At 37.5% G+C, this 16,895-nt stretch overlaps 4 protein-coding genes and 3 non-coding genes across 7 annotated transcripts in view; 3 read left to right on the top strand and 4 right to left on the bottom strand.

Annotated features, from left to right (window-relative positions):
• The window catches only part of LOC118474819 (photosystem I P700 chlorophyll a apoprotein A2), a 2,498-nt gene extending 449 nt beyond the window's left edge, over nucleotides 1–2,049 (bottom strand). The window contains exon 1 of the mRNA XM_035963771.1: nucleotides 1–2,049. This exon is cut by the window's left edge and continues 449 nt beyond it. Within this exon, the coding sequence (XP_035819664.1) occupies nucleotides 1–2,022 (2,022 nt within the window). The 5' untranslated portion in view covers nucleotides 2,023–2,049.
• The window catches only part of LOC118474820 (ATP synthase subunit alpha, chloroplastic), a 14,412-nt gene extending 3,208 nt beyond the window's left edge, over nucleotides 1–11,204 (top strand). The window contains exon 1 of the mRNA XM_035963772.1: nucleotides 1–11,204. This exon is cut by the window's left edge and continues 3,208 nt beyond it. The gene's annotated coding sequence lies outside the window, so the exon portion shown is untranslated.
• Nucleotides 2,530–6,908, bottom strand: LOC118474825 (photosystem I assembly protein Ycf3). The gene is made up of 3 exons (XM_035963777.1): nucleotides 6,764–6,908; nucleotides 5,800–6,027; nucleotides 2,530–5,068 (listed from the first exon to the last, which is right to left on the bottom strand). The coding sequence occupies exons 1-3, from the start codon at nucleotides 6,885–6,887 to the stop codon at nucleotides 4,908–4,910; spliced, it is 513 nt and encodes a 170-aa protein (XP_035819670.1). The 5' UTR covers nucleotides 6,888–6,908; the 3' UTR covers nucleotides 2,530–4,907.
• TRNAS-GGA (transfer RNA serine (anticodon GGA)) lies at nucleotides 7,482–7,568 on the top strand. Its single transcript has one exon. It is a non-coding gene; the product is annotated as a tRNA-Ser (tRNA).
• Nucleotides 8,773–8,845, bottom strand: TRNAT-UGU (transfer RNA threonine (anticodon UGU)). The gene has a single exon. It is a non-coding gene; the product is annotated as a tRNA-Thr (tRNA).
• TRNAF-GAA (transfer RNA phenylalanine (anticodon GAA)) lies at nucleotides 10,562–10,634 on the top strand. Its single transcript has one exon. It is a non-coding gene; the product is annotated as a tRNA-Phe (tRNA).
• LOC118474821 (ATP synthase subunit beta, chloroplastic) lies at nucleotides 10,866–16,895 on the bottom strand. Its single transcript, XM_035963773.1, has one exon. The coding sequence runs from the start codon at nucleotides 16,800–16,802 to the stop codon at nucleotides 15,306–15,308; it is 1,497 nt and encodes a 498-aa protein (XP_035819666.1). The 5' UTR covers nucleotides 16,803–16,895; the 3' UTR covers nucleotides 10,866–15,305.

Raw genomic sequence — 16,895 nt, 5'->3', positions numbered from 1 at the left:
TAATTCCTGCCAATATCCACGCCAGGAAATTAAGAACATAAATCCTGTAGCCCAAACAAGATGTCCAAATAAGAACATCCAAGCCCATACTGATAAACTATTCATCCCAAAAGGATTATATCCATTAATAAGTTGTGAAGAGTTTAACCATAGGTAATCTCTTAACCATCCCATCAAATAAGTGGAGGATTCATTAAATTGTGAAACGTTGCCCTGCCATAATGTAATGTGTTTCCAATGCCAATAAAAAGTAACCCATCCAATGGTATTTAACATCCAGAAAACTGCCAAATAAAACGCGTCCCAAGCAGAAATATCACAAGTACCGCCGCGCCCTGGGCCGTCGCAAGGAAAACTATACCCGAAATCCTTTTTATCCGGCATTAATTTGGAACCGCGTGCATCTAAAGCACCCTTTACTAAAATCAATGTAGTTGTATGCAAACCTAGAGCAATAGCATGATGAACCAAGAAATCCCCAGGTCCTATTGTTAAGAAAAGCGAATTACTATTCTCATTAACAGCATTCAACCATCCGGGCAACCATATGTTTCGACCTGCATTGAAAGCGGGGCCATTCGTTGAAGATAAGAGTATATCGAACCCATATGTCGTCTTACCATGAGCAGATTGTATCCATTGGGCAAATATAGGTTCAATCAAGATTTGCTTTTCTGGAGTACCAAAAGCAAGCATAACGTCGTTATGAACATAAAGGCCCAAGGTATGGAATCCTAGGAAGAGGCTAGCCCAACTTAAATGAGATATGATAGCTTCCTTATGGTCTAACATTCTTGCCAATACATTATCTTCATTCTGTTCCGGATTGTAATCCCTAATGAAAAAAATAGCTCCATGAGCAAAAGCCCCTGTCATGATGAACCCTGCAATGTATTGGTGATGAGTATATAAAGCAGCTTGAGTAGTAAAGTCTTGTGCTATGAATGCATAAGCAGGTAAAGAGTACATATGTTGAGCTACTAAGGAAGTAATAACCCCTAAGGAAGCTAGAGCAAGGCCTAATTGAAAATGAATCGAATTATTGATTGTATCATAAAGGCCTTTATGCCCACGTCCTAATCGACCCCCCGGAGGAGTATGTGCTTCTAAAAGATCTTTGATACTGTGCCCAATTCCGAAGTTAGTTCGATACATATGACCGGCAATGAGAAAAATAAATGCAATAGCTAAATGATGATGAGCAATATCGGTCAGCCACAAACTTTGTGTTTGTGGATGGAATCCCCCAAGAAGGGTCAGAATGGCAGTTCCCGCTCCTTGAGTGGTACCAAATAAATGATTACTCGAATCAGGATTTTGGGCATAAAGATTCCACTGACCCGTCAGAAGGGGACCCAACCCCTGGGGATAGGGTAATACATCTAAGAAATTATTCCATCGAACGTACTCCCCCCTGGATCCGGGAATAGCAACATGAACTAAATGTCCTGTCCAAGCCAAAGAACTTACTCCGAAAAGTCCTGACAAATGATGATTCAGACGAGATTCGGCGTTTTTGAACCACGAAAGGCTTGGCTTCCATTTGGGTTGTAGATGTAACCAACCCCCTATTAAGGATAGCGTAGAAAGAAATAATAGAAAAAGAGCTCCAGTATAAAGATCTTCATTGGTGCGCAATCCAATTGTATACCACCACTGATAAACCCCAGAATAAGCGATATTCACTGGACCGGCAGCACCTCCTCGAGTAAAGGCTTCCACAGCGGGTTGCCCAAAATGAGGATCCCAAATGGCATGAGCAATAGGTCTTACGTGTAAAGGATCCTGTATCCATGATTCAAAATTTCCTTGCCAAGCTACATGAAACAGATTTCCGGACGTCCATAGAAAGATTATTGCTAACTGCCCAAAGTGAGAAGCAAAAATGTTCTGATAAAGACGTTCCTCAGTAATATCATCATGACTTTCGAAATCATGTGCGGTAGCAATACCAAACCAAATACGACGAGTAGTGGGGTCCTGAGCTAAGCCTTGGCTAAACCTGGGAAATCTTAATTCCATAATGCCTTTCAAATCCTCCTAGCCACTATCCTACTGCAATAATTCTCGCTAAGAAGAATGCCCATGTTGTGGCAATTCCACCCAGAAGGTAATGGGTTACTCCTACAGCACGTCCTTGTATAATGCTCAAGGCTCTAGGCTGAGTAGCAGGAGCAACTTTTAATTTGTTATGAGCCCAAACGATAGATTCAATGAGTTCTTGCCAATAACCACGGCCGCTGAATAAAAACATTAAACTGAAAGCCCAGACAAAATGAGCGCCTAAGAAAAAAAGACCATATGCAGATAATGAAGAACCATAAGACTGAATTACTTGGGATGCCTGTGCCCACAAGAAATCTCGAAGCCAACCATTAATCGTAATGGAACTCTGCGCAAAGTTTCCCCCTGTGATATGAGTTACTATCCCTTGATCACTTATAGTACCCCAAACATCCGACTGCATTTTCCAACTGAAATGGAAAATGACTACCGAAATAGAATTGTACATCCAGAATAGACCTAAGAAAACATGATCCCAGGCGGATACTTGACATGTTCCCCCTCGCCCAGGTCCGTCGCAAGGGAAGCGAAAGCCAAGATTTGCTTTATCAGGTATCAGACGGGAACTGCGAGCAAATAAAACACCTTTCAAAAGTATTAATACAGTCACATGGATGGTAAATGCGTGAATGTGATGGACTAAAAAATCTGCGGTTCCTAATGGAATAGGTAACAAAGCTACTTTGCCGCCTATAGCTACTAACTCGCCGCCTCCCCACGTTAAGCTGGTACTTGTTGTTGCACCAGGAGCTGTTACGCCAGGCGCGCCAGCATGGATATTTTGTATCCATTGAGCAAAGATGGGTTGTAATTGTATGGCGGTATCCGAAAACATATCTTGGGGACGGCCTAAAGCACTCATGGTATCATTATGAATGTACAAGCCAAAACTGTGAAAACCCAGAAATATACATACCCAGTTAAGGTGGGATATGATTGCATCGCGGTGTCTAAGGACGCGATCTAATAGATCGTTGTATCGAGTAGTTGGATCATAGTCTCTTACCATAAAAATGGCTGCATGTGCAGCAGCACCAACTATTAGAAATCCGCCAATCCACATGTGGTGTGTGAACAAGGAAAGTTGTGTACCGTAGTCAGTAGCTAGGTATGGATAGGGGGGCATAGAGTACATATGATGAGCTACAACAATAGTTGTAGAGCCTAGCATAGCTAGGTTAAGAGATAATTGAGCATGCCATGACGTTGTTAGGATTTCATAGAGACCTTTATGGCCTTGTCCTGTAAATGGGCCCTTATGAGCCTCCAAAATATCTTTAAGTCCATGACCAATACCCCAATTGGTCCTATACATATGACCAGCGATCAGGAAAAGAATAGCAATAGCTAAATGATGGTGTGCAATATCGCTCAACCATAGACCACCGGTTATTGGATCTAGTCCTCCGCGAAAACTAAGAAATTCCGCATATTTGGACCAATTCAAGGTGAAAAAAGGGGTTGCTCCTTCGGCAAAACTAGGATAAAGTTGAGCCAAAAGGTCGCGATTCAAGATAAATTCATGAGGAAGTGGTATCTCTTTAGGATCAACCCCAGCGTCGAGAAATTGGTTAATCGGTAAAGATACATGGATTTGGTGTCCCGCCCAAGAAAGAGACCCAAGTCCTAATAATCCCGCTAAGTGGTGATTCAACATGGATTCTACATCTTGGAACCAGGCCAATTTGGGAGCGGCTTTGTGATAATGGAACCAACCGGCAAAAAGCATTAACGATGCAAAAATCAATGCACCAATTGCGGTACAATAGAGTTGTAATTCACTAGTTATTCCGGATGCTCGCCAAATCTGAAAAAAACCAGAGGTTATTTGGATTCCTCGGAAACCCCCGCCTACATCACCATTCAAAATTTCTTGTCCTACTATTGGCCAAACTACCTGAGCACTGGGTCCAATGTGAGTAGGATCGCTTAGCCATGCTTCATAATTGGAAAAACGGGCACCGTGGAAGTACATGCCACTCAACCAAAGAAAGATAATGGAGAGTTGGCCGAAATGAGCACTAAAGACTTTTCGGGAGATCTCCTCCAAATCACCGGTATGACTATCGAAATCGTGAGCATCAGCATGTAGGTTCCAGATCCAAGTGGTAGTATCGGGGCCCTTAGCTATTGTTCTTGAGAAATGCCCGGGTCTGGCCCATTCCTCAAAAGATGTTTTTATAGGATCCCTATCCACAGCAATTTTAACTTCTGGTTCCGACGAACGAATAATCATTAAGTCCTCCTCTTTCCGGACAAGACATACAAAGAGACCCGCCAACTGTCTTTTTATTGAATCTTTTAAAGATAGATATTATGATTAGTCCTTTTCTTTACTATCTACCGTCCTTCTATTTTTTTTTTTTAGTTATTCACTGGAGCAATTATATATTGAAGTCAATCCGAGGCAAGTGTTCGGATCTATTATGACATAAGGATTAGGTGCCTAACGGACATTGGTTATTCTGGAAAATTATTTCCCGACATAACAAAAAAATCTTTTTTTACGTTTTAATTTAAGAAGCTGGTGTATTTTTTTTCTGAGGGTATAAGCCCCTATCTACATCTACTTTCCTTGAGTGAGCATAATATAGATTTTTTGATTCGATTCAAAATTCCAAGATAACTCATTAGAATTATTAATAAGACCGTCCTGATATATTAGGTAGGAATATTTAGATTGCCGATTTTTATGTACTTTATTACTTCTGTTCCAGAGCCTATCCCTATTGTTTATCCTTATGAAATATGATATAAAATTGAAGGTAGAAGAAAGGGATATAATGAAATTCTTGATTTGATTTTCAACCAAACCACCCTTTTTATGAAAATGGAGAGTGGTCTTATTCAAATTCAAAGCGCTTCGTAATCTTTAACCAGTTCTGTGCTTCAATATAATTTCCTGGAGTAAGCGCTATAGCTTGTTTCCAATACTCAGCAGCTTGATCAAACCAAGCTTCCGCAATTTCCGAATCGCCCTGTAGAATGGCCTGTTCTCCTCGGTTGGAATAGGCAGTTCCTTTCCCTAGAACCGTACTTGAGAGTTTCCTACCTCATACGGCTCAGAAATTGCTATCTTAATTTCCCCTATCTTAACTGAATTCGATTTCTCAAAAATCAATCCAATTTCTTCTTGGGTTAAGCAGAAGAAGTTAATTACCTAAGTTTCAAACCCTAATTTTGATCAATAATCAGTTTGATCTTTTCTCCCACCTTCAGAAGAATGAAGCATAGATAGACCTATATCCTTCGTTCGAATTTTCTGAAAGGTAACTATCTCGGTTTCGTTTCTTTCATATATGAAATTTCTATAGAATCCTGGAAAAAGACCTTTTTCCATAAGAAAGAAAAAAGAACTTACTATCTTTGGGATCTGATACTACACCGCTGCTTAATCCCTTAGTGGATCGGCTTTATTACATAAGCGGATTCCTAAATTTTGTCCCATATCGTGGTATAATGAAGCAGTTTTTTTTAGTTGTATCGACCCAGTCGCTCACTAATTGATCTTTACGGTGTTTTCTCTATCAATTTCAGCTTTATCCATAGAATAGTAGTATAGGCTCTACTTTCTTCCTATTTTGATTCTCGTGAAGTGTCCTTCCTTCCTACAGCTGATAGGGTAAAATCGTTGTTTTGACGATCCCTATGTAGAAAGCCCTCTTTTCTAGTATTCACTAGAAAATTTCCTCCTTTCTTTTTTTTCTTCTTTCTATAGTGGAGATAGTCGCACGTAATGACAGATCACGGCCATATTATTAAAAGCTTGCGGTAAGAAGGGGTTTCGTTCTAGCGCCCGGAAATAATATTCCAAAGCCTTTGTATGCTCTCCATTGCTTGTGTGTATAAGGCCTATGTTATATAGTATATAACTTCGATCATAGGGATCAATTTCTAGTCGCGTAGCTTCATAATAATTCTGCAAAGCTTCCGCATAATTTCCTTCGGATTGAGCCAACATCCGTTACGGTCGTTCATTCTATTCAAAAAATCTCCGTTCCAAAACCGTACATGAGGTTTTCATCTCATACGGCTTCTCCCTTCTATACATAGTACTAAGCGAAAAATCTATAGAATAAAAATCGAATTAGTCCCATCTCATTATGGACCGAAGGGGGCTGGTATTTTTCCAAGAAATCTCTAGCCAACCTTCCCCCAAGAGGTTTTTCTTAACACCAATGAATTATATTAATGCTAGAGGAAAACGATAGCTCCAAGAATTTCTTTGTTCTCAACGCCTCCTATTTAGAGGAATTAGCCACTTCAACGACCTTTGATGGTTATAAGGGTATCCAAAGTACAAACCTGATGGTTGTTTGTTATCCCAACCATTCTTCCCAACCCTGATACCAATCAGGAAAGGGCTAATTTCTAACAAAGTTTTTCTCTTGTTGATTCCTATTTCGTGGTGTAGTGCTTTTCTCCCCTATGCTGCCTATTGGTACTAGTAGAGTCGGATTGCCCTGTAATACAGAACCTATCCTGTAGGTGTAACCTTTCGCTCAATACTCAAATCTACAATTGAAGCATCTGAGGCCACATCAATCGAGGATACACGACAGAAGGAATTGTTAGTTCACCTCACCTTCCCCAAGCGCGGGTTTCCTTTACTAATTTTGTTCTCTCTATGCGAACCCTCTCTCTTTCTCGTAAGAATGAGATATAGGTAGGGCTAAAAAAAAAAAGAGTCAAATCGCACCATCTCTATAATAAGTAAATGCCCTTTTTTCCCCGGAGGTTGTCGGAATTATTTGCAATAAAATATTGGCTACAATCGAGGAGGTCTTATCAATGAAATTTCCATTTATACGGGATCTAGGCATAATTCCCAACCCATTCTATATAGAATTCTTTTCATTCTATCACAAAATAACATAAAAACAAAACATTCGATTCTTATAAATCGATCCATATGCTCTAAATGGATAAGAGAGATATGGATTTTCCGCTCAGCTCAAATTGTCTCCTTTTCCTTCTGTTTGGACAAGAAGAGAAGAGATATGAAATATTTGACTAAGACTGGATTTCATTCCACTTTCCTATTTCTCAACAACAACTTCCCTCATCAGCTATTTCGCGTTTTCAAAGTCATTAATTGCCCCATACCCCTTTTATATTTAGATTGTATGGCGTAATGTACCTTATGCAAATGGAATTCTAGGGTTCCTTTATTTTCTTATGGAATAAGAAGAATTCTTCCATTCTCTTTTTATTTTGGTTTTCCCCAAAGAAAAACTTTTCGAGGGAGCAGAATTCCTAGTAAAAAAATACAGGATCCTTCCACTTAGATGAAAAGGAATTTTTCCATCCAATCCAATAGAGCCATGGAATTCCCGAGCCGTTGTGGCTGTACCTGTACTGCAGGAATACGAAAACTCGCTATTCACTCAGTTTATTTTCCATAATAAGATTATGTAGGAGAGATGGCCGAGCGGTTCAAGGCGTAGCATTGGAACTGCTATGTAGACTTTTGTTTACCGAGGGTTCGAATCCCTCTCTTTCCGTTTCTCTTAATTCATCAATGTTAGCGATCACAATGTATCAAATTAAATAACAATTTATTCCAACAATAATACCTTTAATTAATAGAAATTCTCTATAGCAAATTACTGTGGTATGTAAAATACACATCGAGGAAATAACAAAAAAGAAAAAAGTATCCTAGGGTTAATCTATTTCTGCTAGGTGAACGGGAAAATACGAATTAAGAGCCTTAGGTCGATTTAGTTCGGGGAAAGGGGAAGGGGAAAAAAATTCTATGAACCTTTCCTTTTTTCGTTAAGTTCAAGTCTGGCGAGAATAATATTCTACAACTAACAACTCATTTATTTTGAGACCGACCCACTTCCTATCTAGAATTTTTTTTACTAGTCCTTTATATTGCAATGTGTCAACCGTCAAATGCTTTGGTAATTTGCCCGGATCGGATGAAGCAATATAATTTTGAACCAAACGTTTTGATCGTTGGTTATCCTTCGTAGTAATAATATCTCGGGGTTTGCAACGAAAGCTTGGTATATCAACTATACGACCATTAACTAAAATATGTCTATGGTTAACTAATTGTCGGGCCCCAGGAATGGTTGAAGCCATACCCAATCGAAAAAGGATATTATCCAAACGCATTTCAAGTAATTGTAGTAAAACCTGACCTGTGGATCTTTTTGCTTTTCCAGCGATATGTACATATCTAAGTAATTGTCGTTCTGTCAGACCATAATGAAAACGCAATTTCTGTTTTTCTTGAAGACGAATACGATATTGCTCTTTTTTCCCAGAATGGAATTTCTTTTTCTGATTACTTCCGGATTTAGGCGTTTTTCTAGTGAGTCCTGGTAAAGCTCCCAGACGGCGTATTTTTTTTAAACGAGGCCCTCGATAACGGGACATGAAGACTCCTTTTTTATTTTATTGAAATTTCATTTTACACAATAAATTTCGTTCTATTTACATTACAGAATACAGCGAAATTCAAACAGAATTAAACTAAAGGATAAACAGAGTAAAATCTACTAAAGTAACACAAAAAATGGAGTAACACAAAAAATGGAATTTCATCAACATCTGGATTTTTTGTATAATATTATTTATTTTTATGCTTTGTATCTAGCAAAATTGTAAGGTAAAACGACATAATAGACCCTGGATTCCCCATTTTATTCGGAGAAAAAGAGAAATTCTTGTTCATAGAACATCGATAGAAAAAAAAGCCGACTATCGGATTTGAACCGATGACCCTCGCATTACAAATGCGATGCTCTAACCTCTGAGCTAAGTGGGCTTACATAACAGAAATAGTGTAACAAATAAAAATATATATAGGGAATCTGTAAAATGTCAGATCTTAATTATTAATCTTAGTTATTAACTAGTTCTAAATTGGAAGTTCCACTTAGATAGAAAAAAAAAAATACTAGAATTTCATAAAGATAAAGTTAGCTTGATATGCTTAACTAAATGATATTCTTAAATAGGATTATAGAATTTATTGAACTTTCTTTTTATTTCTCTAATTCGCAAATGGATTTTTTTAATAGAATCTATTCCAAATTCTATATTGAATTTGATTTCAGATATTTTCAATTTGATATGGCTCGGAGGAATAATCTAATACATAGAAAAGAAGAAAAAGAAGAATATATATGAATAATATAATAAAGAGAAAATGCCAAGAGATTGGCATTTTCATTTGATCATTATATACATTTTTGAGATATTTTGTTTTTTTATTTGTTAATAATTTAAGGATAAATAGTTCACTAAGGAGAAGATAGAATCATAGCAAATGAAATTTCTAATTCAGTTTAGAAAAAAAGAATGAATATCAAGCGTTATAGTATGATTTGGAATACTCTAAAAAAGGAAGGAGGGAGGCGGGAGAGAGAAAAACTTTTGGATATATTCATTCCGATTGAATTGCAAATATATCAACGATAAAATCAATGCAATTCTGAATTGCAATAAGCGAGCGGGGTGTCTCAAATAGAGATGAGTTGCTAGACTACGTCGAATAATGAATTCAATGATTCAAAAAAAACTAAGAGATGGATTAAATTATACAAGGAATCCTGGTTTCAAAGAAAAGTAAAATGGGGATATGGCGAAATCGGTAGACGCTACGGACTTGATTGTATTGAGCCTTGGTATGGAAACCTGCTAAGTGGTAACTTCCAAATTCAGAGAAACCCTGGAATGAAAAATGGGCAATCCTGAGCCAAATCCCTTTTTTGAAAAACAAGTGGTTCTCAAACTAGAACCCAAAGGAAAAGGATAGGTGCAGAGACTCAATGGAAGCTGTTCTAACGAATCGAAGTAATAACGATTAATCACAGAACCCATATTATAATATAGGTTCTTTATTTTATTTTTAGAATGAAATTAGGAATGATTATGAAATAGAAAATTCATAATTTTTTTTTAGAATTATTGTGAATCTATTCCAATCAAATATTGAGTAATCAAATCCTTCAATTCATTGTTTTCGAGATCTTTTAATTTTTAAAAGTGGATTAATCGGACGAGGATAAAGAGAGAGTCCCATTCTACATGTCAATACTGACAACAATGAAATTTCTAGTAAAAGGAAAATCCGTCGACTTTATAAGTCGTGAGGGTTCAAGTCCCTCTATCCCCAAACCCTCTTTTATTCCCTAACCATAGTTGTTATCCTTTTTTTCTTTTATCAATGGGTTTAAGATTCACTAGCTTTCTCATTCTACTCTTTCACAAAGGAGTGCGACAAGAACTCAATGAATCTTATGCTATTCATTAAATAGATGATTTCTTTTTTATTTCTTTTTTATTTATTAGAGTAGAGTATCGGCAAGGAATCTCGATTATTAATTCGTTTTTTTTAAGTATTATTAAGTAAGCCATCCACAATGCATAGGACTACCCCTCCCCATTTCCTAATTTTGAATGGAATACTTTATTGATTTTTTAGTCCCTTTAATTGACATAGATGCAAATACTTTACTAAGATGATGCACAAGAAAGGGTCAGGATAGCTCAGTTGGTAGAGCAGAGGACTGAAAATCCTCGTGTCACCAGTTCAAATCTGGTTCCTGGCACAGAAAAAAAGGATCTACTGAATAGATATTGATACAAATATTTTGAGATGGATTGGGGTAAATATTTATTAAAAATCTACTTAGTCTTTAGTCTAGAGTAAGTAGATAAATCTCTAGAGTAAGTAGATAAATCTCTAAACACTTCTTTTTCTTTTAAAAAAAGGGTTTAAATCTCTGGTTCTTTATGGTATAGAAAGAGGTGAGATTAGGTGCCCTTTTCTTCATTTTGCATTTCTTATTAATTTTGTATACCGCTATTCCGAAGAATATATTTTTTTTTATTCTTGCTTATCCTACTTTCCCAGTTGTTCTAAGTAATATGCGCGGTACAAAGTTCGTGGTAGGAACTTCTTTGAGTCATTGTATTTTTCTGTTCATACGAAGGAAACAAATATGTGATTTTCCAAATTGGAAAATAGAAATGAAGCCCTTTTTGTTCAGTCTATCTGGACCTTTTTGTATAATAGGAATTAATTAGAATATTATATTCTAAGTATTTCGTTTCGTCTAGGAACAGAACGTCAAAATATTCCTTGACTTGAATAAAATCTGGAATTGTGTTGTATAAGTGAACATGAATTTATTATCACTCAATGAGCATCTTGTATTTCATAGAAATTGGGGGTTATATAGTCCTTACGTAAGGGCCAGCCTATCCAACTTTCAGGCATTAAGATACGTTTAAGACGTGGATGATTATCATAAGAAATTCCCACCATATCATAAGATTCGCGTTCTTGAAAATCGGCACTTCTCCAAACCCAGAAAACAGACGGGATTCTAGGATTATCCTTTTGGGCAAAGACTTTTATGCATACCTCTTCTGGGTTATCTATACCATACTGTATTCTCGTAAGATGATACACGCTAGCTAAAGATCCACCGGGTGCTACGTCATAAGCACATTGGGAACGTAAATAATTGTAACCATATACATATAAAATGACAGCAATGGAATCCCAATCCCCCGCTTTTATTTGTAAAGTCTCTACTCCTCGATGATCGAAGCCCAAAGACCTATGAACCACGTCATGTTTAACTAGCCAATTAGATAACCAACCCTGCTGCATTGTCTTGATCTCTCCCCCTTTGTATAAATATTTCACATTTCAAATGCAAGTTTGAAAGATTGTACTGCTCTTTTCTTTCTTTTTCTGCACAAAAGAACCCCTCCTAATTCACTAATTTGTAGGAAGATACTGAACTTTTGGATTTGAAAAAAGTTTCAGAAGATATATCTAAAGTAGATGGTGATTGATAGAGCAATTCTTGTTCGTAAGTTCCAGTGTGAGTACTGCGCCGAACATAAAGTTTGTGACGGGTAGTAAAAGATCTATTTTTCTTTTGACTTTGACATAGAGTTCGATCCTCAATTATTTCTCGCGCTATCTTCTTACGAAGTTTTGTTAGGGCATCTATAACAGCCTCTGGTTTAGGCGGGCAACCCGGCAGGTAGACGTCCACAGGAATTAACTTATCAACTCCTCGAACAGTACTATAGGAATCTGTACTGAACATGCCCCCTGTAATAGTACAGGCTCCCATAGCAATGACGTATTTCGGTTCAGGCATTTGCTCATATAATCGCACTAAAGATGGAGCCATTTTCATTGTTACCGTACCAGCTGTTAAAATTAGGTCCGCTTGTCTAGGACTTGATCTTGGTACCAATCCATAACGATCAAAGTCGAATCGTGAGCCTATTAATGAAGCAAATTCAATGAAACAACAACTGGTACCATATAGAAGGGGCCATAAACTTGAGAGTCTTGACCAATTTGAAAGATCGTTTGGTGTAGTTGAAATAACGGAATTGGAACTTGTTTGGTCGAGTAACGGAAACTCAATCAAACTCATAATTGTCTCAATGGAATCTTTTCCTTCTTTTTTTTTTTTTTCTGAATATTCAGTTAAGACCATTCCAAGGCTCCTTTTCGCCATGCATAAACTAAACCAACAACTAGGATAAGCACAAAAATGAAAGCTTCGATAAAAACGGATACACCCAATACGTCGAAACTCATTGCCCAAGGGTAGAGAAAGACTGTTTCCACATCAAAAACAACAAAAACTAGCGCAAACATGTAATAGCGTATTCGGAATTGTAACCAAGCCCCCCCCATGGGTTCTATACCCGATTCATAACTAGAAAGCTTCTCTGGTCCTTCACTAACCGGGGCTAAAAGTCCTGAAATCCAAAATACCAAAATAGGAATAAGGCTTGCTATTATTAGAAATGTCCAAAAAATATCATATTCGTGAAGCAGAAACATAAATGTACTCCCATTAATGTGGAATAGGCGGAACTGAATTAGTCAATTCAAGTTGACATTGTCAATTTATCCAGAACTTCTCTCTTTTCCTCGGTGAAACAAGAATCTGTTTTGCTCAAACCAAAGGCAAGGAGCGCTTACTTTAGCCTTTATTTCTTTTGTGATATGTCTTCCTTAAGGATTCATCCAATGTAATCCCCACTTCCCTTCTTTTTGATTTCCCTTCTATTTAGATATGATATAGACCTAATTCTTATACAAAGAAAACTCTTTCGCTTCACTTTGTCTCACTTTCTCTAGAATCTCTAGAAAAAAGAATTGCTCTACCCTTTATTTAATGATAGTCAGAGACTATTAAATAAAAAAGAAAATACTTACTACTAATTGGATTAGAACCTAATTAAAATAGGATGATTAATATATATTAAAATAGGATGATTAATATATACATCCTAATGAGGAGTAATACTAAAAAAAAGAACTCTATTTCAGAATTATGAAACAGAATATCCTGTTTTATTATTTACTCTTTCTTTTTTTTTTCTTTCGATTTTTTCTATTTTATTTAAAGTGGATCGATTTAGATAATGTATATGATAGTAATATACTTCAAATAAAATAGGAATTCGCAAAATGGAGAAAATCGTTGCAGTCATTATAGGAAAGTATGGGAAGACTTAGAGCATATCCTATTTAAAGGAGGATGAAATTCAAATCAGGTAAGGGATCCTTCCTTCTATTGATTTGATCAAAATTCTTTTTTCTTTTCCTGTCTCTCTGATTTGCGTTTCGATGAATGAGCCTATGGTAATGCTTTTATCTCTATTCTATGGCGCAATCGACCGTCGAGTCTATAAACAAGTACTAAATAAGGAAAAGAAAACTATACTAAAGGAAACATAAGATATCCATCCTAAAATGGAAAAAAGACGTATATATTAGGGCTATACGGATTCGAACCGTAGACCTTCTCGGTAAAACAGATCAAACAGATTATTATCGAAATGATTCGAACTGTTTCAAAGACCCAACATGCATTTTTCTGCATTGGGCTCTTTCATCAACTAATGTAAAGATCAGTTAATTCGCCATAGTTTTTCTTTAGGGAAAGATAATAAGATGGCTCCCTGTGCTCTGATTGATTATTTGTCTTATGATCTATCTAGGAACAATACCAAAGTGTTTCAAAGGAGGATTACCTTGACTTAGGTCTGCCTCCGGCCTAAATTAAATCAACCTAAGTGAAATGGAGTCTCTATCGTTCCGCTGCAAGAGTTTACTATGAGACTTCATACACCTTAAAGTTCATAGAACGAAAAGAAGTTTTTTGGAGGCCCTTATCCTCATTACGCCTAGCATTGAGTGGGCTGGATATTTACCTTATCAACTAGCAAATCAATAGGAGTTCTATTTGAGTAAGCACCTTAATTGGCACCTGAATCGGACTGAACCAGCTGTTTGTCATTGTCAGGCTACTGTTCTTCTATTCTTTCGAATCCATGAAGTAAGACATTGATTTTGCAACAAGGTCAATTATGTTCATTGCATAAAAAGTTCCCTTGAAAAGCATTGGCGCACGTGTAAACGAGTTGCTCTACCGAACTGAGCTATAGCCCTTGTCAGAGATATCTTAACATATAGATAATTTCTTGTCAAGATGAATATTCTCTAATGCCAGAGGATATCCCTTTGATCCGTTTACTATATAACATAAACATACCAATAACGGAGCGGTATTGCTTATAAAAAGGATTCAATCTATAATCGATCGAAGTAATGGGGCTTCTTTTGTGGTGATAAATTGCCTACTTAACTCAGTGGTTAGAGTATTGCTTTCATACGGCGGGAGTCATTGGTTCAAATCCAATAGTAGGTAGGTAGGTAGAAAAATTACTAGATAGCATTGGACTTACTTCGCTTCGCTATCTAATAACTTTTTCTACCCTTCTTTCCTTTTTCTTTGTATCAACGAAATCTTTGGATTGTCTTCAATTGGATGGGGGAATCCAATTGACAGCCTCGACTCGTATCCTAGCTCGTCTGAGAGCTAGCTTCGCTTCAACCAATTCTTTCGTACCTTCAGCTTTACTCAAGTTAGCTTCGGCTATTTCAAGTGCCTGTTGAGCTTCTTCTGGATCAATGTCACTACCCAGTTCTGCATCATTTCCTAAAATGATGATCTCATTATTAACTATTCTTGCAAAACCACTCCACAGAACCGCCGTTAACCATTGGTCGTTCAGGAGGCGTATTCTCAAAGGACCCATATCTACAGCTGTGTTAATGGGGGCGTGGTTTGGTAATACACCAATTTGGCCACTATTAGTAGATAAAATGATTTCTTTCACTTCACAATCCCAAATAATTCGTTTAGGAGTCAGTACATAAAGATTTAATTTCATTTCTTCAATTTGCTCTCCTCTTCTAAGTTTATAGCTTTCGTGCTAGCTTCATCGATGTTCCCCACTAAATAAAAAGCCTGTTCGGGTAGGCCGTCTAATTCTCCGGAAAGGATTAGTTGAAATCCCCTAATTGTTTCTGCAAGACCAACATACTTTCCTGGAGAACCGGTAAAAACTTCTGCCACAAAGAACGGTTGTGATAAGAACCGCTCGATTTTTCGTGCTCTTGCTACAGTTAAACGATCCTCCTCCGATAATTCATCCAATCCAAGAATTGCGATAATGTCCTGAAGTTCTTTGTAACGTTGTAAAGTTTCCTTAACTCTTTGCGCAGTTTCATAATGTTCGTTGCCAACAATCCGAGGCTGTAACATAGTTGAGGTTGAATCTAAAGGATCCACTGCGGGATAAATACCCTTGGAAGCTAATCCTCTGGAAAGTACGGTAGTAGCGTCCAAATGTGCAAATGTTGTGGCAGGAGCAGGGTCGGTCAAATCGTCTGCAGGTACATAAACTGCTTGGATCGAAGTTATAGATCCCTTTTTGGTAGAAGTAATTCTTTCTTGCAAAGAACCCATTTCTGTACTAAGGGTAGGTTGATAACCCACTGCGGAGGGCATTCTGCCTAATAAGGCGGATACTTCCGATCCTGCTTGAACAAAACGAAAGATATTATCGATGAATAAAAGCACGTCTTGCTTATTAACATCTCGGAAATATTCTGCCATAGTTAGGGCAGTTAAACCAACTCTCATACGAGCTCCCGGCGGTTCATTCATTTGGCCATAGACTAGAGCTACCTTTGATTCCTCAATATTTTTTTCATTAATTACTCCGGATTCCTTCATTTCCATATAAAGATCATTTCCTTCACGAGTCCGTTCCCCTACTCCGCCAAATACGGATACGCCTCCATGAGCTTTAGCAATGTTATTGATTAATTCCATGATGAGTACTGTTTTACCTACTCCTGCCCCCCCAAACAGTCCGATTTTTCCTCCACGTCGATAGGGAGCTAAAAGATCGACCACCTTAATACCTGTTTCAAAGATAGATAATTTCGTATCTAACTCGATAAAGGCAGGCGCAGATCTATGAATAGGAAATGTTGCACTAGTATCCACAGGACCCAAATTGTCAATAGGCTCCCCAAGAACGTTAAAAATTCGTCCGAGAGTAGCTCCACCGACTGGAACACTGAGAGGAGTTCCCGTGTCAATCACTTCCATTCCTCTCATCAACCCCTCTGTAGCACTCATAGCCACAGCTCTAACTCGATTATTTCCTAATAATTGTTGTACCTCACAAGTCACATTAATTTGCTTATCGGCAGTGTCTCGACTCTTGACTATCAAAGCATTATAAATATAAGGCAACTTGCCCGGGGGAAAAGTGATATCCAGCACGGGTCCAATAATTTGATCAATACGCCCTACGCTTTTTTCTTCAATTGTGGAAATCCCGGGACGCGAAGTAGTAGGATTGGTTCTCATAATTATCACATAATTTTCAAAAAAAAAGGAATTTGTCGAAATTTTTTTTCTTGTTGAATAATGCCAAATCAAAAAAAATATCCAAAAATCCAA

Source organism: Zea mays, unplaced genomic scaffold (assembly GCF_902167145.1).
Source record: "Zea mays cultivar B73 unplaced genomic scaffold, Zm-B73-REFERENCE-NAM-5.0 scaffold_339, whole genome shotgun sequence".
Taxonomy (NCBI): domain Eukaryota; kingdom Viridiplantae; phylum Streptophyta; class Magnoliopsida; order Poales; family Poaceae; genus Zea; species Zea mays.
This window is presented reverse-complemented; position numbering and strand designations above follow the sequence as displayed.